This window comes from Perognathus longimembris, chromosome 17 (genome assembly GCF_023159225.1).
Source record: "Perognathus longimembris pacificus isolate PPM17 chromosome 17, ASM2315922v1, whole genome shotgun sequence".
In the NCBI taxonomy this organism is placed as follows: Eukaryota; Metazoa; Chordata; class Mammalia; order Rodentia; family Heteromyidae; genus Perognathus; species Perognathus longimembris.
Window position 1 is genome coordinate 20738223 of NC_063177.1, and position 25515 is coordinate 20763737.

At 38.2% G+C, this 25515-nt stretch overlaps 1 protein-coding gene across 6 annotated transcripts in view; it reads left to right on the forward strand.

The window, feature by feature from the left end:
- Nf1 (neurofibromin 1) overlaps nt 1-25515 on the forward strand; it is a 256851-nt gene that overhangs the window by 104991 nt on the left and 126345 nt on the right. For 5 of the 6 annotated variants that reach the window (XM_048365042.1, XM_048365038.1, XM_048365039.1 and 2 more), the window contains exons 18-30: nt 107-356; nt 882-955; nt 1170-1253; nt 5206-5646; nt 6057-6196; nt 6466-6588; nt 8310-8393; nt 9189-9305; nt 10099-10280; nt 11110-11321; nt 15535-15696; nt 15837-15940; nt 21760-21895. In XM_048365042.1, coding sequence (XP_048220999.1) covers nt 107-356; nt 882-955; nt 1170-1253; nt 5206-5646; nt 6057-6196; nt 6466-6588; nt 8310-8393; nt 9189-9305; nt 10099-10280; nt 11110-11321; nt 15535-15696; nt 15837-15940; nt 21760-21895 — 2109 coding nt within the window. The remainder of the gene's footprint in view (nt 1-106; nt 357-881; nt 956-1169; nt 1254-5205; nt 5647-6056; nt 6197-6465; nt 6589-8309; nt 8394-9188; nt 9306-10098; nt 10281-11109; nt 11322-15534; nt 15697-15836; nt 15941-21759; nt 21896-25515) is intronic. The other variant, XM_048365044.1, reaches the window with a different exon arrangement.

Genomic DNA, 25515 nt, shown 5'->3' on the forward strand with positions numbered 1-25515 from the left:
AAGTTCTTGTGAGTTTTGTCTTCTGGTATTTATGCTGTATAGTTTATTGCTTTGTCACCTTTTGTGAATGAAATCACTTAAGTTGCCTCTCATTTCTGACTCCCAGGATAGTACAACAGGGTGCAGTGGAACCCCACCGATATGCCGACAAGCCCAAACCAAGCTAGAAGTGGCCCTGTACATGTTTCTATGGAGCCCTGACACTGAAGCTGTTCTGGTTGCCATGTCCTGTTTCCGCCACCTCTGTGAGGAAGCGGATATTCGGTGTGGGGTAGATGAAGTGTCAGTGCACAATTTCTTGCCCAACTATAACACATTCATGGAATTTGCATCTGTCAGCAACATGATGTCAACAGGTAAATGTGCATGATTTAAAAAAATAAATTCATCCTTATTTGAGTTACATGACATCCGTGTGAAAAAAATTTATATTTGTAAACACACTTTGTAAATTATAAATTTATAGCGATAGTGCAAATGATTTACTTAATCCTTTGCTGAACAAAGTAGGATGAAAATTGATAGCATTTGAAGTAAAATTATTCTTCTACTTAATTTTTTATGTGCTATACATTTGGTAAATTGTTGGCAGTGTAGATTACTGTCAGATTATCTAAATTATGCTTCCTGAATTTCAATGACATTGGTATGTATTTTGAGTAAATCTTAGGTGGGAGAATGGTTGTTGTATGCTGTGGACATTGTCTAGTTTGAGATAAATATCTATCCTATGAGGTTAGTCAAGAGAAGTGTTCAGTTTTGTCATTTGAAGCATTCATTCCATTCTGTTTATTGTTCCTTTTGGGTAAGGCTTGCCAGGTTCTCTGTTGAGAAGCAAGGATCTTAATGCTCTAATTTGATCTGTCCTTGTTTTTGCTTAGGAAGAGCAGCACTTCAGAAAAGAGTAATGGCTCTGCTAAGGCGCATTGAGTACCCTACTGCAGGAAACACTGAGGTAGGCCCTTAGCAACAAGAGTATTCATTCCAGATCTTATTCTCAGTTTTAGAAGCCTCTCACTAGCTGTGTGATCAGGAATAGCATTTGAAGTAAATCTGAGATATCTGTATATTACATGTGCGATACTGAACTTGAAATTTAGCAAGTTGATGATTTGTTTTTTAGCTTCTGGCTTAAATTTGTTTTCAAGTGACAGTTGCCTTCATTTTAGGCTTGGGAAGATACACATGCAAAATGGGAGCAAGCTACAAAACTAATTCTTAATTATCCGAAAGCCAAAATGGAGGATGGCCAGGTGAGTTTGTAAAGCTGATTTTTGTCTACTAATTGCTGCCTCATTTCACTGAAGTAGTCTTTTGTAAATCACTTTGTTTAAAATTTATTTGTTTATTAATTGAACACAAATTTTTTGACAAGGTGTTGTGCAAAAAGGGTACAGTTACATAGTAGGGCAGTGTATACATTTCTTGTGATATCTTACGCCCTGTTTTTCTATATCTTCTCTAGGTCAGCTAGACATATATACAATATACAATGTATTGCAAACATATACAGTAGCCACGTGGCCACACCCAAGAAAGTTCGCCTAGGGCTTTAAATGTAATGTCGCTATTAGACAATATGTCGACAGTAGTCTTATATGAACGTACATACCTAGCTTTTGAGCTATTGTATTCCCCTGAGAGGTCAATTTTTGACCTTTATATGTTGAGTAATTGTTTGGTTTTAGTTACATACTGTTGGGTCGCTGCCCCAATCCTGTGGGGAATACTATTTGACAAGCAGTTTTTGGTTTCACAGACTTGGTCTCTACTGTCTCTCCGTCTCCCTTTGTTAACAGTCATATATCAGGGAGATCATGCCCCTTTGTTTTCTGTGTTCTAGGCTTGTCTCGCTCAACATTATTTGTTCGAGTTCTGACCATTTCCCTGCGAATAACAATATTTCACCATTCCTAATCGCTATGTAGTATTCCATTGTGTATAAGTACCATATTTTTTGGATCCATTGGTCTGTGGAGGGGCATCTGGGTTGTTTCCATATTTGGCTATTGTGAATTGTGCCGCAATAAACATGGAGGTACAAATAAATGTCTTTTTGATATCTTGGGTTTTGCTGTTTAGGATAGATGCCTAGGAGTGGTATGGCTGGGTCATAGGGTAGGTTTATATTGAGCTTTTTGAGAAACCTCCATACTGTTCTCCAAAGTGGTTGTACTAATTTGCACTCCTACCAACAATGGAGAAGGGTTCCTCTTTCCCCGCACCCCCTCCAGCATTTGTTGTTGCCTGAGTTCAGAGTATAGGCCATTCTAACTGGGGTGAGGTGGTATCTCAGGGTTGTTTTTATTTGCATTTCCTTTACTACTAGAGATGTTGAGCATTTCCTCATGTGTTTCTTTGCCATTTTTATATCTTCTCTTGTGAAGTCTCTCTTTAGCTCCTTTGCCCATTTCCTAATAGGTTTATTGGGCTTGGAGGGGCTTAGTTTTTTGAGTTCTCTGTAGATGACAGATGTCAGGCCTTTGTCTATTGCTGTGCTGGTAAATATCCTTTCCCATATCGTTGGCTGTCTTTCTATTTTGGTGGCTATGTCCTTAGCTGTGCAGAAACTTTTTAATTTGTAGTAGTCCCATTTGTCGAGTCTTTCCCCTATTTGTTGTGCGCCTGGGACTCTATTCAGGAAGTTCCTTCCTGTGCCTGTAAGTTCTAGCGTCTTTCCTACTCTGTCCTTCAGTAGTTTCAAGGATTCAGGTCTGATATTGAGGTCCTTGATCCATTTTGAGTTGATCTTGGTGCATGGTGATAGGCTTGGATCTACTTTCAGTTTTCTGCATATGGCTGCCCAGTTCTCCCAGTACCAGTAGTTGAAGAGGCTATGTTTATTCCATTGTATGTCTTTAGCTCCTTTGTCGAATATCAGTTGGCTGTAAGAGTGCGGTTTTATTTCTGGGTCTTCAATTCTAATCCGTTGGTCTTCCGATCTGTTTTTATGCCAATACCATGCTGTTTTTGTTATGATGGCCTTGTAGTAGAGCTTGAAGTCTGGTATTGTGATACCTCCTACACTGCTTTTTTTGCCTAGAATTGCTTTGGCTATTCTAGGTTTTTTTGCTGCTCCATATGAATTTATGGATTGGTTTCTCTATTTCAGTGAAAAATGTGGCTGGGATTTTGATAGGTATTGCATTGAATTTGTATAACAATTTGGGCAATATGGCCATTTTCACTATATTGATTCTGCCTACCCATGAGCATGGGAGGTCTTTCCATCTCCTGTGTCTTCTTTGTGTAAATCACTCTTAACATACTAAATATATACTTGTCTTAAGACTAGTTTTAATTAATTAAAATTAAATATAGTTAAAGTGAGTTTCTCAGTTATCCAGTAGCCATAGTTTACACTTAGATCCTATGTTAGTTATTAGTTACTATGTTGAATGATTTCATCTTCTAGAAATACTGGATAATACTTCTAGAGAACATTAATTCCTTTACTCTCTTCATTTTGGTCGTACTAGAATTTGAACTCTGGACCTTGTGCTGGTAGCTAGTCCTACTCCTTGAGCCATGTCTTCAATCCTTTTTACTTTAGCTATATTTCAGATAATATTTCTTGGGGGAAGAGGTGGTCTTAAATGATAGTTCTCCCACCCATGTCTCCTGAGTTACTGAGATTATAGACATGTGCCACTACTGTGCTCTACTCCTTTGCCCTCTTTCATGCTCTTTTTCTCTTCACCAAGATATTTTACAGAATTTTTAGAAAAGTAACAGAAATAGAGAAAAATGAATTAAAATTGAAACAATTCATTTTGCTATTTTGTTAGATATTCTAATTAAGGAATCTAGTAGGCAGGAGATTGAAAGCCTCATATATTAAATGAAATTTAAAAGTTTGAACATTTTGTTCAACCATTATCACATATGTAGTTCGTCAACTATTATCAATTATATTATCATTTATTACCTCATTGATATTTTTATGTTTTTTATTTGCATACCTATGTGTTTGAAAAGAAACTGGTTGTTTTCCCCTTCTTTCTTTCCCTCCCTCCCTCCCTCCCTCCCTCCCTCCCTCCCTCCCTCCCTCCCTCCCTCCCTCCCTCCCTCCCTCCCTTTCCTCCTTTTTGTCTTTTTGTTCGCTGGTCCTTGGCCTGGGCGCTGTTTTTGAGCCTTTTTGCCAGTCCTGGGGACTGGACTCAGGGCCTGAGCACTGTCCCTGGCTTCTTTTTGCTAACGGCTAGCCCTCTACCACTTGAGTCACAGCGCCATTTCTGGCCTTTTCTACATATGTGGTGCTGAGGAATCGAACCCAGGGCTTCATGTACATGAGGCCAGCACTCTACCACTAGGCCATATTCCCAGCTCCTCCTTGAGCCTCTTCATGTTCAAGGCTAGCAGTCTACCTCTTGAGCCACAGCGGCCACTTCTGGCCTTTTCTGAGTAGTTTATTGAAGATAAGAATTTCATTGTCTTTCCTGCTGAGGCTGGCTTCCATCTACAGTCCAAAGATCTTAGCTTCCTGAGTAGTTAGGATCACAGGTGTGAGCCACCAGCACCCAGCCCCATTGCTTTCTTTGTATCATGGTAATTAGAACATGAAAAACATTGTGTTTTTATAAAGTAAAATTGTGTATCTAATGTTTTTCAAAGAGAATATATAACTTTAGAATGAAAACTTTCGGGGGATGAGTAACTATGTAATTTGATATGCCGTTCATATGCTATACAAGTCTCTGAAGTGTATAATTGCATGCCTTTTTAATGTATTCAAGGAATTATGTAATTATCAATTTTGTCCTCTTGAAGAAAATCCCCAAATCCATGTCTTCTAGTTATTTCTGTTGTCCACCCTCACCCCCCATTTTCCTATCTCTGACCCTACCCTCCATCCCCGGGAAAACACTAGTCTTAGAGTCTGTCTCTCTTGACTATCTAGCCATTTCCTATAAATAGAATTGTAAATTGCTATGGTCTTTTTCACATAAAATAATGTTTTCAATGTTCATTCATGTAAATCAAAGCTTTTATAAAGACTTGATGTTACTCTGAATTGATTTTATTAATCTAGTGTGACAAAATACGTCAAGGATTCCTTAAAATGTATATAGTAATTTGAAATTTTTCTTTTGAAAATGTAAAAAAAACTGTGTTTTTGTACTAGAATAATTGATCAAGAGTAATTTGTCAGGTTTTGTCCAACTTATCTTGAATTTGTGCTTCCCACAAAAATTTTGTGTTTAGGCTGCTGAAAGCCTTCACAAGACCATTGTTAAGAGACGGATGTCTCATGTGAGTGGAGGAGGATCCATAGATTTGTCTGATACAGATTCCCTACAGGAATGGATCAACATGACTGGCTTCCTTTGTGCCCTTGGGGGAGTATGCCTACAGCAGAGAAGTAACTGTGGTCTGGCAACTTATAGCCCACCCATGGGCCCCGTCAGTGAACGTAAAGGGTCCATGATTTCAGTGATGTCCTCAGATGGAAACACAGATACACCTGTCAGCAAATTTATGGACCGGCTGTTGTCTTTAATGGTGTGTAACCATGAGAAGGTGGGACTTCAAATACGGACCAATGTTAAGGATCTCGTGGGTCTAGAATTGAGTCCTGCTCTCTATCCAATGCTGTTTAACAAACTGAAGAATACCATCAGCAAATTTTTTGATTCCCAAGGACAGGTAAAGTGTTCTCTGCCTTATATTTCACCCTTCTTATGAAAAGGATAGCATTTTTTAAGTAATGAAGCCTTTTTCTTTCAGGTTATTTAAATTAATTACTGGCATGAATATTTCCCTATCATTTAAAAAATAGTAAAAAGATACATAAAGAAGAGTCATTTAATGTATGGATCAGATTTTTTTTTTTATGTAACTCTGACATGTGAGTGTACCTGGTGATCTGAATGTCTTGGTATGGATAAGAGTGCCTGTGTATATCTGAGTATATGCCAGTGTATGTATGTGGGGGGAAGTGTATGCATGTGCATGTGTATTTCTGCCTATGTATGATATTTAGGCCAGTTTCATCTCTCTACCATGAATTCTGAGCAATGATGGAAGATCACTAATATATTTTGTTCTTTGTGTAGGTTTTATTGACTGATACCAATACTCAATTTGTAGAGCAAACCATAGCTATAATGAAGAACTTACTAGATAATCATACTGAAGGCAGCTCTGAACATTTGGGACAAGCTAGCATTGAAACAATGATGTTAAATCTGGTCAGGTAAGCATTCTGTTACTGGAGTGGACTGGAAACATTTCAATAGGTTAGAAAAGCCTCTTAGATATTGATATACCGCTATCAGTAATTGTATTTATAGGATGTGATAATCAAATAACCATAAGTTATATGTGGTCTCTTTTAAATAAGATTTGACTCAGTTATGTCTAAAGTGACATTTAGTCATTTTACTTAGAGATTAAAGAATTTAGAATACATCTTCTTTTGTCTGTATCTGATAATTTTTTTCATTTGTTTTATGCTTAAAATAGATACGTTCGTGTGCTTGGGAACATGGTTCATGCAATTCAGATAAAAACGAAACTGTGTCAATTAGTTGAAGTAATGATGGCAAGGAGGGATGATCTCTCATTTTGTCAAGAGATGAAATTTAGGTGAGTTCTAAAAGAACAAAAGTTCTAAAAGGCCCTTCTAAATATTATGTTAAATGGCATATAGAAAAATAGTAGGTGTGTGGTTATCTAGCAGAGAAGGAACATTTTTTGTCTTGTTTTTTCTTTTCTGAGTATCTTCTCAAATTTCCCAAAAGTTTGCACTTACGAAAACCCTCCTTTTTTCTAAAATTGTGCCATACTTGCACTAAGAATTTGATTCTAGTGCTGATGTATGCTGTGTTGTTTATGCACTTTTACAGTGATATCCCTTTTATAAAGTTGTCTTGATACCTAGGTTATTTGGCTAACAATTTGCACTATTGAAAAATCTTGATACAGCCAGGAACACAAGAGGCTCAGATCTGAGAATTGTGGTTCAAAGTCAGCCCAGGCAAGGAAGTCCATGAGACTTATTTCTAATTAGCCACCAGAAAACTGGAAGTGGTGCTGTGGCTCAAAGTGGTAGAGAGCAAAAAAGCTCAAGGTCCCAGCCCCACAACCAACAACCAACAACAACAATACCAACAAAATCTTGATAGGGCCTGGTGCTATTGGCTTAAACCTGTAATCCTTGCTATTCAGGAAGCTGAGATCCAAGGATCGAATTTCAGAGCCAGCCCAAGCAGAAAAGCCTTAGAGACTCCTATTTAAAAACTACCAAAAAGCCGGAAGTGGATCTGTGGCTGGAGTGGTAGAATGTTAGCCTAGAGGAAATAAAAGCTCAAGGAGACAACCCAAGTCCTGGGGAGTTCAAGACCTAGGACCAGCATACACATAAAATCTTGAAGGGGCCGGGCACTGATGGCTCATGCCTGTTATCCTAGCTACTCAAAAGGTAGAGATCTAAGGATTGTGGTTCAAAGCCAGTCTGGGCAGGAAAGTACATGAGACTCTTATCTCCAACTAACCACCAGAAGTGACACTGTGGCTCAAAGTGGTAGTGCTAGCCTTAAGCTGAAGAGCTCAGGGACAGTGCCCTGGCCCAGAGTTCAAGCCGCATGAAAGACCCCCACCCCCCAAAAAAAGAAAAAAAATCTTGATGGGTATGGTGGTACATGCCTGTAGTTCCAGCATTTGCATGAGGATCAAGAGTTTTAGATCAGCTTGAGCAACCTAGTTCCTGGATAGCCCAGGGTACATGAACAGATCCCATAAATGTGCCTATGTACGTGCATGCGTACATACATACATATGTACATTTAGTTTGAACTAAATGTTCAATGAGGTTTGAACTCAGGGTTTTATGCTTGCTAGGTAGTTTATCTCCCAACTTGAAGCATACCTCCATCTTTTTTTGCTTTGGTTATTTTTGAGTTAGGGTTTCTTTTTACCCAGGCTGACCTGGCTCACCATCTTCCCATTATTTGCTTCCTGCTGTAGCTGGGATTTTATGGGCTTGATTACCAGCTCCAGCATATTTTTGAGATGGAGGTTTCACAAACCTTTTGCCCAGGCTACCCATGAACCGCAACCCTCTAGAATAGCTAGGATTATAGGCATGCGTCATTGGTGCCCAGCTTAAAATTTTTTTTAAGTTGTTATTATTAAGGGGTTACAATTCCATAAGTCAGGTAATGACTACAATGCTTGGACAGTATTACCCCTTCCTTTGCTTTTCCCCCACTTTTTCCTTCTTGTCCCTGCCCATATGTAAAATGGTACGTGCATGTGATTTTTTTTTTTAAGTGTGTGCTATTTTCTTTGTTTTCACTATCCTGTAGGAATAAGATGGTAGAATATCTGACAGACTGGGTCATGGGGACCTCAAACCAAGCAGCAGATGATGATGTAAAATGTCTTACAAGGTAACAAAAGAGAATGACTTTCAAGTATTGACAGGCTTTATTCTAAGGCTTTAAAGCTACTTTCTTATAGCTATTATAGACATGGTTGTATTTAAGTTACTTTTTAGTGCCAAGCTTTTGCATTTGAAATATATAGATATATTAATCTTTATTATTACTTAAAAAAACTCAAAACTGAAAGTCTTAATTAAAGCAAATGTGTGAATGTTACATTTGGAAAGTTACTGTTGTCAACTTAGGAAGAATAGCTGACAGTATCTGGAAAGAAGATATATAAGGCATAAAGTATTTACTTTGTGATTTAGATAGATCAAAGTTATTGAGTCTTCCCTAAGAGTAAGTCTTAATGTGTCAATACTAGAAAATGGTTAAGTATTGTGAATCATGTAATAAATCATTTGCCTTTTTTTTGTTGGTTGGCCTAGTTTGACAGCACATACTTTTATTTATTTAATTTCTTAGTTGGGTGGTGCTGTAGATTGAACTCAAGGCTCATAAATGATAATAAGCAGGCCCCACGTTTCACTGAGCTTACATCTCCATCTCTGTACTTCTGATTAAAGGTCATCATTATGCCAAGATTTGTTTGCAGATAGTTATATTACATTCTCTCCAATTTGAATTTTTTTTTGTTCTGAACACTGAATATTTATTCAAATTACTTAGATTGTACTAATCATTTGTTTAATGAAGTAGATAATGTCTAAAGTTTGTGCCTCTTAGTAAGAGATTTATTTGAGGGGAAGGTGGGATGAAAGACCTGAAATATTGAGTTTCTTTGTTATTATTGTTCAGAGATTTGGACCAAGCAAGCATGGAAGCAGTAGTTTCACTCCTCGCTGGTCTTCCGCTGCAACCCGAGGAAGGAGATGGTGTGGAATTAATGGAAGCCAAATCACAGTTATTTCTTAAGTAAATTTCAGCTACCAAAACTACAAAGCAAAAAACAAATAAAGCCCTTTCACCCTTTCCACAAAGCAAGTGTAACCAAAGTAACAAATGATTATGTTTTTAAAAAATGGGTCTAATTGCTTTAGAATTATGGCAATTGGCTGTTATCTTAAAAATTATATCCTACTTAGCCATACTGAAGATGGTAGGCCTGGGATAGGAAAACAAGTATGCTGTGGTTTTTAAGGAAAACAATGTGAACAATGAAATTTTACTTGTAATATAACCCAGATTGCTTTGTTAAGGCCTTTAAAATACCATTCTCTATAAACTATTTTGATCACTCTTCTTACTTATTATATCTTTTTTTTTTTGGCCAGTCGTGGGCCTTGGACTCAGGGCCTGAGCACTGTCCCTGGCTTCTTCCTGCTCAAGGCTAGCACTCTGCCACTTGAGCCACAGCGCCGCTTCTGGCCGTTTTCTGTATATGTGGTGCTAGGGAATCGAACCTAGGGCCTCGTGTATCCGAGGCAGGCACTCTTGCCACTAGGCTATATCCCCAGCCATTACTTATTATATCTTAGAAACAACATATTAACCCGGAAATGTTGCATCTATTTTGTATTGTTGAGATGATACTGTGTTTTGTCAAGATAAAATATTCATCAGTGTGGCTTCATATTATCCCAAGACTAGAGATAAGCAAATACCCTTGGTCACTCATATAATGCTTATGTGATTATTTCAGAATATCCCATTAGCTTTCTGATTGACATGACCTTCACTGTGTAAGGTCAGCCTTTGTATTTCTCAGGTACTTCACATTATTTATGAACCTTTTGAATGACTGCAGTGAAGTTGAAGATGAAAATGCACAAACAGGTGGCAGGAAACGTGGTATGTCTCGGAGACTGGCATCCCTAAGGCATTGTACAGTCCTTGCAATGTCAAATTTACTCAATGCTAATGTGGACAGTGGACTCATGCACTCCATAGGTAAGATCATATGGAAGGTTCATGTAGAAATATAAAGTCTAGAGAGGTGTGCCATAAGACAATATGAGTAGTAGAGCTGGGCTGGGCATTGGTGGTACTCAGGAGGCTGAGATTTGAGGATTGAGGCTTGAAGCCATCCCTGTCAGGAATGTCTGTGAGACTTTTATCTCCAATTAACCAGTCAAAGCCAGAAGTAGGGGCTGGGAATATGGCCTAGTGGCAAGAGTGCTTGCCTCCTACACATGAAGCTCTCGGTTCCATTCCCCAGCACCACATATATGGAAAACGGCCAGAAGGGGCGCTGTGGCTCAGGTAGCAGAGTGCTAGCCTCGAGCGGGAAGAAGCCAGGGATGGTGCTCAGGCCCTGAGTCCAAGGCCCAGGACTGGCCAAAAAAAAAAAAAAAAAAAAGCCAGAAGTAGAGTTGTGGCTCCAGGGTTAGAGCATCAACCCCGAATGAAAAACCCAGGTGAGGGCCAGGAATGTGGCCTTGTGGTAGAGTGTTTGGCTAGCATGCATGAAGCCTGGGTTTAATTCCTCAGCACCACATACATAGCAAAAGCCAGAGGTGGCACTGTGGCTCAAGTGGTAAAGTGCTAGCATTGAGAGGAGCCAGGGGTAGTGCTCAGGCCCCAGGACTGGCAAAAAAAAAAAAAAAAAAAAATCCAAATGAACATATGAGGCTCTGAGTTAAGCCCTAGTTCCTCCACCAAAATCAATCTGTGAAACAAAACAAAAGAACAACCACATAAAAAGAGAGAAGTAATAAGTAGTTATTGCTTGCTGAAGCAAGGCCATTTTAATAAAATTCCACCTATTTGTTCATATCAGGTTTAGGTTATCACAAGGATCTCCAGACAAGAGCTACATTTATGGAAGTTCTCACAAAAATCCTTCAACAAGGAACAGAATTTGACACCCTTGCAGAAACAGTGTTGGCGGATCGGTTTGAGAGACTTGTGGAATTGGTCACAATGATGGGAGATCAAGGAGAGCTCCCTATAGCTATGGCTCTGGCCAATGTGGTCCCTTATTCTCAGTGGGTAAGTTTATTGTGAAAGTAGGGAAGAGTATTTGGCATATAACAAATGGCTAAGACACATTTCAGTGAATTCATAAAGTTTAAAGTTAGCAGAAACTTCACAAAGTCTGTCAGTTTTCAGCTGTGAGGAAATAATTGACTCCTCTAGCTCTTAATAATGTTGCATCTTATTCTACCTCACTGAAAAATTCTGTTTAAACACAAAAGAAAATTTAAAAATACTAATCTGCTTCACTATCTTTATATATTAGATAAGGTAAAGATTAACCTTTGGTTAGTTGTTAGTAATGCTAGAACTGAAGCTACAGTTTGTGCCTGTTACCTTCAGTTTGCTATTTATTAAAAATGATTTAAGCAAGTTAAGTTGTACTTTAAGCATTCTGTATGCATTTGAATTGTGATAGTTTATTTCATATATTGAAGACATTTCTATTTGGCCTTTCTCTTAATTTAATGAAAACATTTTCCCGAAACTCTACATCATTCTTTTTTTTTTTTTTTTGGCCAGTCGTGGGCCTTGGACTCAGGGCCTGAGCACTGTCCCTGGCTTCTTCCCGCTCAAGGCTAGCACTCTGCCACTTGAGCCACAGCGCCGCTTCTGGCCGTTTTCTGTATATGTGGTGCTGGGGAATCGAACCTAGGGCCTCGTGTATCCGAGGCAGGCACTCTTGCCATTAGGCTATATCCCCAGCCCTCTACATCATTCTTAATAATATTTCTGAAAATTTCTGTTCCTTTCCTTGCTAAAAAGCTATTTAGTTTATCCTACAAGAAATAACTTCAATAATAGTAACTTCTAGCTAACATGGTAACCTCTCATTGCCTGTGAATTTGTTTCCTTAAAAGTTATAGGACCTTAGTTTTCATGCTTAAAGTAAAATTCAAGCTCTACCCTGTCCTACAAGGCTATGCCCAGACACATCTTTATCTAATGCCATTTTACTTGTTGTTTACCAAACTTAAGCCACGGTGACTGACTTTGTATTTCTTAAATGTGTTATATTTGTTTTAGAGTGCTGCTACTGCTGTCTAAATGCTTGTTTTGATTATTTTGATTTAATTTGATTTTAGTAAGAAATTTTACCATGATCTCTAACAGACTTTATATGTACAATATAGTTTTGATGAAAGCAATATTGCATAGCAACTTATCTTGTATATCTGAAAATGTATAACCCTTGACTAGCAATGTCCTGAAATGTTGGCTCTTCTTGAAGTCTAAAATTAGTGCACAAATCTTCATATGTCTTAAAAAAGAATACTATTGTGAATTATTTTCTGAACATCTACATCTAATTAACACTAAAATTACTCAGTAATTTTCTCAATAAAGAAGAGTCAAGGGATAGGGTTGTAGCTCAGTGGCAGGTTTGCCCAGCATGATTCACACACACAAAAAAACCTAAAACCGGGGCTGGGAATATGGCCTAGTGGCAAGAGTGCTTGCCTCGTATACATGAGGCCCTGGGTTCAATTCCCCAGCACCACATATACAGAAAATGGCCAGAAGTGGCGCTGTGTCTCAAGTGGCAGAGTGCTAGCCTTGAGCAAAAAAAAGAAGCCAGGGACAGTGCTCAGGCCCTGAGTCCAAGCCCCAGGACTGGCAAAAAAAAACAAATAACAAAAAACCCAAGAACAAAAGCTAAATCAATGAAGTCTTAAGAAGCTCTAACTTACTTTACTTTTCATAGTGAATCATTTTTGTGTTATATATTAAATGGCACTCTTTCTTTCTTTCTTTCTTTCTTTTTTTTTTTTTTTTTTTTTTTGGTGCAGGTTCTGGGGAATGAACTCAGGGCCTAAGCACTCTCCTTTTGCTTTTTTGCTCAAGGCTAGAACTCTACCACTTGAGTCACAGCTCCATTTGGAAATAAGAGTCTCATAGATTTCCCTGCCCAGTCTGGCTTCGAACTGGGATCCTCAGATGTCAGCTACCTGAGTAGCTAGGTTTACAGACGTGAGCCCCTGGTGCCTGGCTGATATTAAATGACTTTAAGAAAATTATTATTTTTGAGGTAGAGTCTCCTGTCTGGCCCCATACTTATAGTCCTGTCTCTGCTTCTCCAGTGCTAGGATTATATTGCTTTAATGACTTTTCTTTCTTTCTTTTTTTTTTTTTTTTTTTTTTTTTTTTGGCCAGTCCTGGACCTTGGACTCAGGGCCTGAGCACTGTCCCTGACTTCTTCTTGCTCAAGGACAGCATTCTGCCACTTGAGCCACAGTGCCACTTCTGGCCATTTTTTTATGTATGTGGTGCTGGGGAATCGAACCCAGGGCTTCACGTATACGAGGCAAGCACTTTACCACTAGGCCATATTCCCAGCCCTTTAATGACTTTTTTTTCCTCCTAGTCCTGGGGCTTGAACTCAGGGCCTAGGCACTGTCCTTGAGCTCTTTTTGGTCAAAGCACTCAGTGCTTTTTCTGTGTATCTGGTACAGAGGAATTGAACCCAGGACTTCAGAATCGAACCCAGGGCTTTGTGCATGCTAGGCAAGCATTCTACCACTAGGCCAAACTCCTGGCCCCAGGCCAAATCCTGGCCCTAATGACTTTTTTATTTTGAACTCAAAGCTTGATGCATGCTAGGTAAAGATTCTGCCAGAGTTACATCTGCATTCCTTTAAATCACTGTTTTGAGAACAATGTTATATTAGGCCACCTCTTTTACAGCTATATTTTAAAGGAGAATAAATTATAAAATTGCATTTTAATTTCGAATTGTGCTTTGTAAACAGTTGCCTAAGGTTTTTAGAATTTTGGGGGGAGGAATTAAAAGCAGAAGAACATGTAGCACAATCTAAAAATGCTCCCCCCCCCCCTTTTTTCCCCAGTGTTCATGATTGAATCCATAGCTTTTTGCTTTCAGGGCAAGCCTACTACTATTGAGCTATTCCCGTAGCCCAATGGCTTCTATTTTGTAGTTAAACTATTATAATTTTACTGAATTTCATAATTAAGAGTAGAGGTCCCCCCCCCCCTCCCCGGTTGGTTATGGGCTTGAACTTAGAGCCTGGGCACTGTCCCTGAGCTCTTCTGCTCAAGGTTAGTGCTCTACCACTTGAGCTACAGTGCCACTTCCAGTTTTCTGGTGGTTAATTGGAGAAAGGAGTCTCATCTTCTGCCCAGGCTGGTTTTGAACTGTGATCCTCAGATCTCAGCCTCAAGAGTTGCTAGGATTATAGGCATGAGCCACTGGCACCTGGTGAGATTAGAGGTTTTATATTTTGTAAAATATAAATTATGTAAGCAATGGGTTAGAATATTGGATCCTTATAGCTCTCTGATTTCTAGATTATTTGTAGTTAGGATTAATAATTTTTTTCTTTATTGAAATCAGGTTATTGTAATCCTGAGATCAGGCCACGAGTGGCTATGGATACAATCCTAGTTATTGTTACCACTTTAGAGTTGAGACATCTTTTTATGGTTATCTCTGTTCTCTGTAGATTTCTTCCTAGCTTATGACTAACCAGTTTTCTCTCAGATCCTTCTGAGTGTACCAAAAACATATAAACATGTATAGTGGTTATCTTGTCAGTAATAGATGGAAATTTCAGCCTTCATGCCTACCCTTTCAACTTTGTACATTTATTTGATGCTAAGGCCAGGTACTTTTCTTCCTGATTTCTTAAAAACTTTGCAGTTTTTCCAGTTTTATTGTTTTATGCCTAGGGTGTGTTCTGTACTGACTGAGTTCCCTCGGCAGTATGAGAAAAGTGTATTTGTCACCAGGCTTATTTCTGCTCAGTGATTTTTCTTAAGCAAATTATGAATATTATTCTTTGTGTCTATTCTTTCATTTTGTGATATTACTTAAGTTGAATCCTGGAGTCTGTCTTTTGTAAAGCTTTGGCTCTCTTACTTCTTATCCCTTATCCTTAAAATAACAACTATTGGAAATGTATGTAAATAGTCACCTATTCTAAGAGAATGCCATTTACCTTGATTTAGCAGGTGGCTGTGAATTTAAGATTTGGCTTTTGATCAATCTTCAAATTCCTGATTAAGAAAACAAGAGCCCGTGGCTCACACCTGTAATTCTAGCTACTCAAAAGGTTGAGATCTGAAGATTGAAATTAAAAGTCAGTCAAAGTAGCAAAGTCAGAGGTTCCATCTCCAATTAATCAGCACTCCCCCCCGCCCTTCCACACACAGAAAACAGAAATAAAACAGTAAAATTGTTCACACTAACACCATTTTGTTTTGTTTTCAGGATGAACTAGCTCGAGTTCTAGTTACTCTATTTGATTCTCGACATTTACTCTACCAACTGCTCTGGAACATGTTTTCTAAGGAAGTAGAATTGGCAGACTCTATGCAGACTCTTTTCCGAGGCAACAGCTTGGCCAGTAAAATAATGACATTTTGTTTTAAGGTTTGTGTCATTGATTTTGTGTGTGTGCTAAAATTTATCAGTCAATAATTATATGTACAGAATGTACATGCAGGTAGCCTTTTTTTAATGCAATGTGTATGGAACTAGCATAGTAAATTCCTAATTGTACATTTCTTTAGGTATATGGTGCTACTTATCTGCAAAAACTCCTGGATCCTTTATTAAGAATTGTTATCACATCCTCTGATTGGCAACATGTTAGCTTTGAAGTGGATCCTACCAGGTTAGTCTTCATCTTTTGTTAAACTGCTCTGTCATTTCACTACCACTGTAGGAGCCAAGGTCTTCATAATTTCTCCTCTTGGTTTTTTTTTGTTTTTAAACCTCTTGGGACAGTGCCTTTCTAGTAGTCCGTCCAGGCTTGCCTGGAACTTCCCACTCTTCTGCTTTTGCCTGGGAATATAGGAATATATCACCACACTCAGCTCTTCTTTTGATGATGCTCTCTTCCTTTTTATGGTAATATTGGGGTTTGCACTTAGGCACTACTAACTAGGCAAACATTCTACTACATGTTATATGTTGTCAAGTGGTCTTACATGTGGGATTTTTGGGGGGATTAGAGATGTCTAGTATCACTCATCTCTGCTGGAGTTCAATACCAAGATAGCAAGCAAGAGGTACTGTGCTTGCCTAACATGTGCGAGGCTCTGGGTTCCATCCCCAGCATCATAAAAAAATAAAAATAAAACAAACCTGGGTGGGGGCTGGGAATATGGCCTAGTGGCGAGAGTGCTTGCCTCATATAGATGAAGCCCTGGGTTCGATTCCCCAGCACCACATATACAGAAAATGGCCAGAAGTGGTGCTGTGGCTCAAGTGGCAGAGTTCTAGCCTTGATCAAAGGGAAGCCAGGGACAGTGCTTAAGCCCTGAATCCAAGGCCCAGGACTGGCAAAACAACAAACTTGGGTGCTGGTGGTTCAGGCCTGTAGTTCTAGCCACTCAGAAGGCTGAGATTCGAGGATCGAGGTTTTAAGCTAGTCCTGGGCAAGCAGTCCATGAGACTCAGGTGTGGCTCAGCTGTAACTCACATAGCAAGTAGCAGGCCCTGAGTTCAAATTCCAGTAACACAAAAATCAAGGTATTTTTTTGAGTCTTGAACAGGGAAAAGTAATCATTTTAAAATATGCCTGTAGCTGGGTGCTGATAGCTCGTATCTCTAATCCTCACTACCCAGGAGGCTGTGACTAAGGATCATGATTCAAAACCAGCCTGGGCAGGAAAGTCTGTGAGTCTCTTATCTCTAAATAACCACTCCAAAAAAGCCAGAAATAGAGCTGTGGCTCAAGTGGTTGAGCACTAGCCTTGAGTGCATAAAGCACAGGGATAGTACCACAGCCCTGAATTCAAGACCCAGGATCAGCACCAGAAAAATAAAAATATACCTATAGAGTTCTCTTATCCTGAACAAATGTATTTCCTCAAGAGACAACAACTTTTTACAGAACCTTACCTGACCTAGAAGATGAGCACTTAGCCAAGTCTGCCATCTGTAGCCTTCGTGTCTCACAGAGTAGAAGAAGGGCTGGGTGCTAGTAGCTCATAAATGTTATCCGAACTACTCAGAAGGCTGAGATATGAGGATCTTGGTTTGAAGTCTGAGATTCTTATGTCCAGTTAACTACCAAAGGCTGAAGTGAAGCTGTGGCTCATGTGGTAGAGTGCTAGCCTTGAGCAAAAAAGCAAAGGGACAGAATCCAGGCCCCGAATTCAAGCCCTAGTACCAGCAAAAAACAGACAGACAAATAATAGATTAGGTCGGAGCTAAGAAGTTTTTCTTAAGGCTACAACTCAGACTTTGATCCAGCAAAACAGAGATGTAATGAGATTATACAGTGATCCTCCCCCCCCCCGCCCCACCAATACGTGGTCCTCACATCCACAAGCATCTAGTCTATTGACTGAATTGTAACTGAGAGAGCTGCAACACAAACTTTTTAAGTTGACAGTGTATTTTCAGAGGGCATAAAGAAACTCTTTGAAAGGTGAAGAGAACTAGTAAAGGGAGAAAATAGAGAAGGTTCACCTGACTAAATTATAATACATGCTCTTATGAAATACAGTGGTGCCCTTTGTACAATTAGTATACTCTAAAAAATGAAAAATCAATGAGAAGAAAGTAAAACAGGCTCTGCGGTAGGACTAATGCCATCAGAAGTATGGAGGGCTAATTGAGAGGGTAACTGAGGGCAAATCTGATTAAAGGGCTTTATATGCATATGTGAAAATAGAGCAATGAAACCTGTTAAGACTTTTAAAAAGAGGGGTTAGGGGATGAAGGAGAGGGAGAGAAAGAGTGATTTTTGTTGGGGTACGTTGTATATATGAATTAAATTATCACAATGAAATTCCCCTCATACACAATTAATATATGCTATTAAGTCTTCTTTTAAAAAGAATTATCCAGCACCATTTGTTAAAGAGGCTATCTTTCTTCCATCCTATTTAGCTCCTTTATCAAAGATTAAGTAGGCATAGTTCTGCGGGTTCATTTCTGGGTCTTCAATTCTGTTCCATTAGTCCTCAGGCCTGTTCTTGTGAATGGCAGTATTGTCAAAGGCTATTTACAAATTCAATGCAATACCCATTAATATCCCAACACCATTTTTTAATGAAATAGAGGAAGCAATCCAGAAATTCATATGGAACAATAAAAGATCCCGAATAGCAAAAACAATCCTCAGTAGAAAGAACAGTGCTGGAGGAATTACAATACCAAACTTCAAGCTGTATTACAAAGCTATAGTAATAAAAACAGCTTGGTAGATTACACCTCACCCCAGTAAGAATGTCCATTATCAGGAAAACTAACAATAACAAGTGATGGAGGGGGTGTGGCCAAAAGGGAATCCTGCTACATTGTTGGTGGGAATGTAAACTTGTTCAACTACTCTGGAAAACAGTATGGAGATTCCTCAGAAAGCTAAACATATAGCTCCCTTAGGACCCAGCAGCCCCACTTTTGGGCATCCACTCAAAAGACTACGAACAAGAACACACTAAAGCCACCAGCACAACAATGTTCATCGCAACACAATTTGTCATTGCTAAAATATGGGACCAACCCAGATGCCCCTCAGTAGACAGTAGATCAGGAAAATGTGGTACATATACACAATGGAATTTTATGCCACTATCAGAAAGAATGCATTGTCCCATTTGTAATGAAATGGAAGGACTTTGAAAAAAATATACTAAGTGAAATGAGCCAGACCCAAAGAAACATGGACTGGATGTTTTCCCTTGTAGGGAATAATTAGTACAGGTTTAGGCTGGTCACAGCAGAGGATCACAAGAGCCTAATAGCTATGCCCTTATGAACACATAAGATGATGCTAAGTGAAATGAACTCCATTTTATAGAAACAAATGTTATATCACTGTTGTAATTACTTTCAACATGCCATGTGAAACCGTAGCTTTTTGTTGTTGTTGTTGATGATCCTCTTGTATCCCCTGCCTATGGTTGTCCCCAAGCTATCACTGTATCTCATCTGAGTACCCTGGATACTGTATATACTGGTATTAGAACTAGGGAAAGGGAAGGGAATATCAAAATCGAGAGACAAAGGATAAAAAAACACATGACTCCAAAAGCAATAATTACAAAACCATTTGGTGTAAACCAACTGAACAACTCATGGGGGGAGAGGGAAAGAGGAAGGGGGGAAATGAGGGAGAAGGGAACAAATTGTACAAGAAATGTATCCACTGCCTTATTATGAAACTGTAACCCCTCTGTATATCACTTTGATAATAAATAAGTAATTATTCAGAAAAAATAAAAAGAATTATCCAAGGAAGTCAAGTATGACCTATATCTTAACTATTCAGGAGATAGAAGATAATAGTTCAAGACTGGCTTGGGAAAAAACTTGAAGAGAAACAGGGCTGGGGGGGGTGTAGCTCAAGTAGTAAAGAGCAATCAAGAGGTCCTGAGTTCTAAACTCGGTACCTACCCCTCAAAAAAACAAATGTTTCCAGGGCAATTGACAGGTAACAAGAGAGACAAAAAAACCAGGATACTAGAGGAAATGGGACACCCTTCAGCTGCAGTAAACATTAAAGGCAGCCTAACTCCTAGGCTGATTAAAACAAAACCTCATATTAAAGGCTTTTTTTTTTTAAACCTCAGTTCCTGCTTGTAGTGCATCGTCCTAGCTTTCAGCAGTACCAGAGCATGAAGGCAGGTGCACATCTCAGTCTGAAGGGACTGAGTGGGCATCAGACCAGACTTGAATGTGGCAGAGATTTTGGAATTATCACATTGAAATTTTAAAATAACAGGTTCATATGCTAAGAACTGTAATGGAACAAGAAAGACAACATGTACAAACAGGAGGGTTGTATAAGCAGAGAGATCAAAACCCTAAATAGAAATTTTTATAATATTAGGAATTAAGGACAGTGTAACAGAGAGAAAGAGTGCTCATTGGACACAACTGAGGAAAGAATCAGTAAACTTGAAGATGTGTTAGTAGAAACTTCACAAATTGAAACTCAAGGACAAAAAAGAAAAACTGAATGAAAATGAATCTACATATTTCCCAAATTTATAGAATTTAGTGAAATCAGTATTTGAAGAGGAATTTATCATATTAAATGTATATATTAAAAAAGATATAAAATTAATCTGAACTCCCAACTCACTTTAAAAAGTTAGAAATGGTAAACATAAACATACTACATACAGATGGAAAAGATTTTTAAAAAGAGAGAATGAAATAGAAAACAATAGAAAAAAAAGCCTGATTCCCTGAAATCCAAACTGACTTATACACATGAACACACAAACAATTGAATATGGAGCTTCAAAGATTGGAATGAGTAGAATAGCTGACAAGTTCCTGTGAACCTTTGGGAGTCAATAGAACCCTGAGCCAGACCACAGGGTTCCTGCTGCCAAACCAACTCAGAAAAACTTCCCACAAAGATGAGAATTGCCAAGGTTTCTAGGAATCTCTGAATCTGGTAAAAAAAAAAAAAAAAAAGTGTTAAACTTTTTACTCCAAAACTGTTAGGTCCTGGGGTTGGGAATATGGCCTGGTGGCTAAAGTGCTTGACTCCTATACATGAAGCCCTGGGTTTGATTCCTCTGTACCACATATATAGAAAAGGCCAGAAATGGCGCTGTGGCTCAAGTGGCAGAGTGCTATCCTTGAGCAAAAAGAAGCCAGGGACAGTGCTCAGGCCCTGAGTCCAAGCCCCAGGACTGGGAAAAACAACAACAACAACAACAAAAAAACTGTTAGGTCTTCTCTCAGATACTAATTACTCTAGAAGCATCATCACAGTTCTTCATATACCCAGTCCTCTCTTCAGTTTTCTACACCTTCCAAGTCCATTTCCTTTCTCTTTTTTTTTTTTTTGGGGACAGTCCTAGGCCGTGAACTCAGGGCCTGAGCTCTGTCCCTGGCTTCTTTTTTGCTCAAGGCTAGCACTCTGCCACTTGAGCCACAGTGCCACTTCTGGCCATTTTCTGTATATGTGGTGCTGAGGAATTGAACCAACGGCCTCATGTATACGAGGCAAGCACTCTTGCCACTAGGCCATATTCCCAGCCCCTCCATTTTCTTTCTCTGACTTCTCAACAAACATCAGCTATGATATATTCATCCTGTTTGTCTCTGCTTTTCTGTTTTTCTTTTTCTATCTGAAGAAATATCAGACCTGACAGGGCCTTATTCTATATACAGGCTGGCCTCAAACTTATGACCCTGCTGCCTGAGCATCCTGAGTGCTGGAATTACAAATGTAACCTACTATTCTGGGCTTAGAAAGAATGTATTTTGAAAGTTTAAATTAATTCAGTTAGTGAGTAAAGCTTCATGGATTTGATTGCCATTGGATAAAATTTAAATCACCGAAAGTAAGTGTTATTCCTGTGTTAGTGATAAAAACTAAGGCTCAGAGAAGTTGTTTGCTCAAACCAGGATAAAAAAAATACACATATTGGTCATGACATATCTGAGAGTCTCTTTTCAGAAGTGATTTTGTTTCAAATAGAAATGGTTTGCACTTACCATTCCTTGTCGCTGTAGGTTAGAACCTTCAGAGAGCCTGGAGGAAAACCAGCGGAACCTCCTGCAGATGACTGAAAAGTTCTTTCATGCCATCATCAGCTCCTCCTCAGAATTTCCCCCTCAGCTCAGAAGTGTGTGCCACTGTTTATATCAGGTATGCTTAAGTTAGGGTCTGCCATTATGAATCTAAAGCTAAATTGAAAGAGAACCTTAACAAAAAAGATTTAGCTGTTGATAGATAGTAGGTGGTAGACTCTCATTCTGAGTCAATTGGATGAATAATAAATTAAGAATTATTATTACACTTGGCATTGAAAGTTCAGTTTTTCTTTAGAGGCATTTAAATTACTTTCAGAGAACACTTGAATACTAAATTTGTACTCACAGCATGCTCAAAATTCATTACTGAATATGATGGATATAGCTGAAATGAGACTATTAAAGGATTTTTTATTGTTCTCTTTTACATGAATTAGAGTGTTTCACACATGACACAGGGTAACTTGCCTTTGAATTGTAAATTATTTGATCTGTAATTCTGGGTTTTTAATTAAAATATTGTGTCATGTTTCTTAAGACAAACTGGTTGTTGTGTTTATTTTATGTAGATTGCTGCTGATAGGTTACATTCTGGTCTAGACTAAGTCATTAGACTTTCTATGACTATCACTGGAAATCATGCTCCTGAGTTAATGGGTCTACAGTCCTTTCCTTCTTACTGAGGGAATTAGGTTTGTATTCTTTAATGGTGTCTGCTGTGTTAGTGAATTGCTTATGCAGGAGGGTCTACATATCCACATTAGATTTCCAAGAAAGAAGAAACACTATTTGGTCTGGTGTTTGGAATGAGGGAGGGAGGGGGTAGGGAAAGAACTTACAAGATTAGCAAAACCCATGCCTTGTCTGTCTTTCTGCAAAGTCATCCCCATCCTTTTTTTTTTTTAGCACAGTTTCAGTTGCTAAGAGACAGTTCAATCACCATTTTAAAAAGCTGTTTGAGATTGCGCTGTGTGAATTTTTCTCTACTGCTATTTTAAAAGATATATCTGCTATAGCTATAAAAAGAAAACGTTTTACAGTATACATATATGATAAGGATAGTTAGCATTGAGTCTCATAATTTAATCATGACTTTGTTGCCTTTTCAAAAAGCTCTAGGAAGCTGAGTAAACCCCAAATAATTTATTTACCTAGTTAAATCTGAGGCTAGAGGATGGTTTAGTCATAATATGAAACTTAATGCAGTGAATATGTTCTTTTACGTTCAATCCTTATTTATATTTCTCTTTAAATCTAAGTTGTTGTTTTTTAATTATGAGGTTAGGCAGACAAAAAATAGCATGTATTAAAAATTGCGTCTGTTCTTTGGTTAGCCTTTTGTAACTGCTTTCAAAGAAGAAATAAATCTGTAACATAGTGGCTTGGATTTTAGTTGGTTAAATGGGGACTGTGATTACCTGATTATATGGGCCCTAGTAGATTTGTATAGAAAATCTTCATGTGGTTGTCATCCTAAATGAAGTATCAAATTGGACACCAATTGGAGACCATGATACTGATCGTGTAAAGGGAACAAGTCTTCACGCTTAGTAAGTACTTAGGAAATATTTAATGAAGGAGTAAATTTCCCTATTCTTTCTTACCAAATTAAGCAAAAATTCTTGTTTTCACAGTAAGTAGAGGAGTGACAAATAGTGAAAATACTTGATGACTAGTAGCTTACTAAATAATACTTGTTATGTTGTGCTTCTAGAGTACTTCATAACGAAATAGCCTCTATTGCCTTAAGACTTGAATTATCATATTTAAATTGCACAGGAAATTATTCTCTTTAAATACTTCATTTAATGGTATCGTTGTATTGCTTTAAAGTATTGGGTAAACTTAACACAAGTGGAGGATAGACTACTGTGGAGCAAAGGTATCATTTTTCCAACAAAAGAAAAAGGGGGAAATGTTGATCTAAATTTTTTTTTAAATGAGTCTCCTTCCAAAGTTACTTATTCCTTTGGTTTGCTCTTTTGTTTTATCTTCTGTGTTTGGCATTTACCCGCCCTTTTGACATAGCAATAACATAATGGTACCTTTGTACTTTCATGTTCTATTGGGAGGGACAATAATCCTCCGCCCTTTATTAAATATGGCTCTTAATTTTTGGTTGTAATAACAAACTAAATGAGTTTATTATTAGGTAATCAACTTGGCTGAACTTTAGCTCTTTTTACTTAAGTTCCTGTTTTGACCTCTACATCTTTTTGTGTCATGTTTAACTTGTTGTGTTGTATGCCTTCTTTACTTAGTGACTGTCTTAAGTCTTACAGGAATAATCGTGTGACTGTGTGTTAGATTTATTAGGTTATCTTTACATGTATTTGTGTTCACTCATAGTAGTTTGGAATAAAGAAAAAATATTTCTGGAATGGATATTCTTTTATGGTAATGGTGAGAGAAATTTGAGACAAGAGTCTGAATATCATTATTTCCCAGTAAATCTGTTTCCTTCAAACTGATGTGGTATACACAGAATTGTAAGGCTATAAATTATGGTTGTACACTGTAATTGAAAAAATATGTAAAATGCCATATTTGCATGGTTACTAAAATTTGAATCCGTTATCTTCTTCCCAGTGCCTAGAGTGGTGTTTAATACTTAGGTTTCACAATAACAACATGGATGGATGTTAAACTAACTTTAAGCTCAAGTTATTATGGGTTATGGTGTTGGATGCCTTTAATTCTTAGAATACAATGCCATATGTATGTAGATTAAATGATTCTTGTTTTTTGTTTGTTTGTTTGTTTTTGTAGTCTTGGGGCTTAGGAGTCGGGACTCATGGCCTGAGCATTGTCCCTGGCTTCTTTTTGCTCAAAGCTAGCACTCTACCTCTTGAGCCGCAGCACCACTTCCTGCCTTTTCTGTTTATATGGTGCTGAGGAATCAAACCCAGGGCTTCATGCGTGCTATGCAAGCACTCTACCACTGAGCCACATTCCCAGTCCTCTTGTTTGATTTTTAAAATAGTTCAGTAGCATTCTGGCTCTGCACAAGTAACTCATGCTACTAGCTACTCAGGAGGCTGAGATCTGAGGATCATGGTTCAAAGCTAACCCAGGCAGGAAAATCATTGACTCTTGGCTCCAATCAAGCACCAAAAAAGCCCAAAACGAAGCTGTGACTCAATGGGTAGAGTGCTAGCCTTGAGCCAAAAAGCTACAGCATAGTGCTCAGGACCTGAATTCAAGTCTCAGGACGATGCGCACGCGCACAAACATTCTGTCTGGTATAGTTCAGTTAAAGGTCTTTAATTTTTTGTAACTCATAAGGAACTTTGAGATATTAAATTAATACATCTCTGTAGGTTATGATGAGTGGTTTTTTGAGGTGGGGGAGATATATTCTGATAGTTTTTACTAAGTAAAAAGGCTTATGTTTTAAGCAATCTTGTGTTTTTTCTCTGTAATTATCTTTGCAGTTTCCTAACTTTAACATTAATTAATGCTTTTTTTCTAGTTGAGCTGATAACATTCTTCTACCCAGTATTGCAGAGCTTCTAACGTCGGCAACATTGTAAAATATGTGAAATGTTAAGAGTAATCTCTTGTAGAGAAAGAAAATTTTAGTTTTGAATCTCTAAATTGACTTTATCTACTGTATTTAGCAATTTCATTTTTATTTTAGAAAGTAGGATCTTAATTAAATGCCAGATACTGGTAAATAACTTAAAGTCAATTGAAGGATACACAGAGAAGTATCTTTTACATATCAGGGAAAAA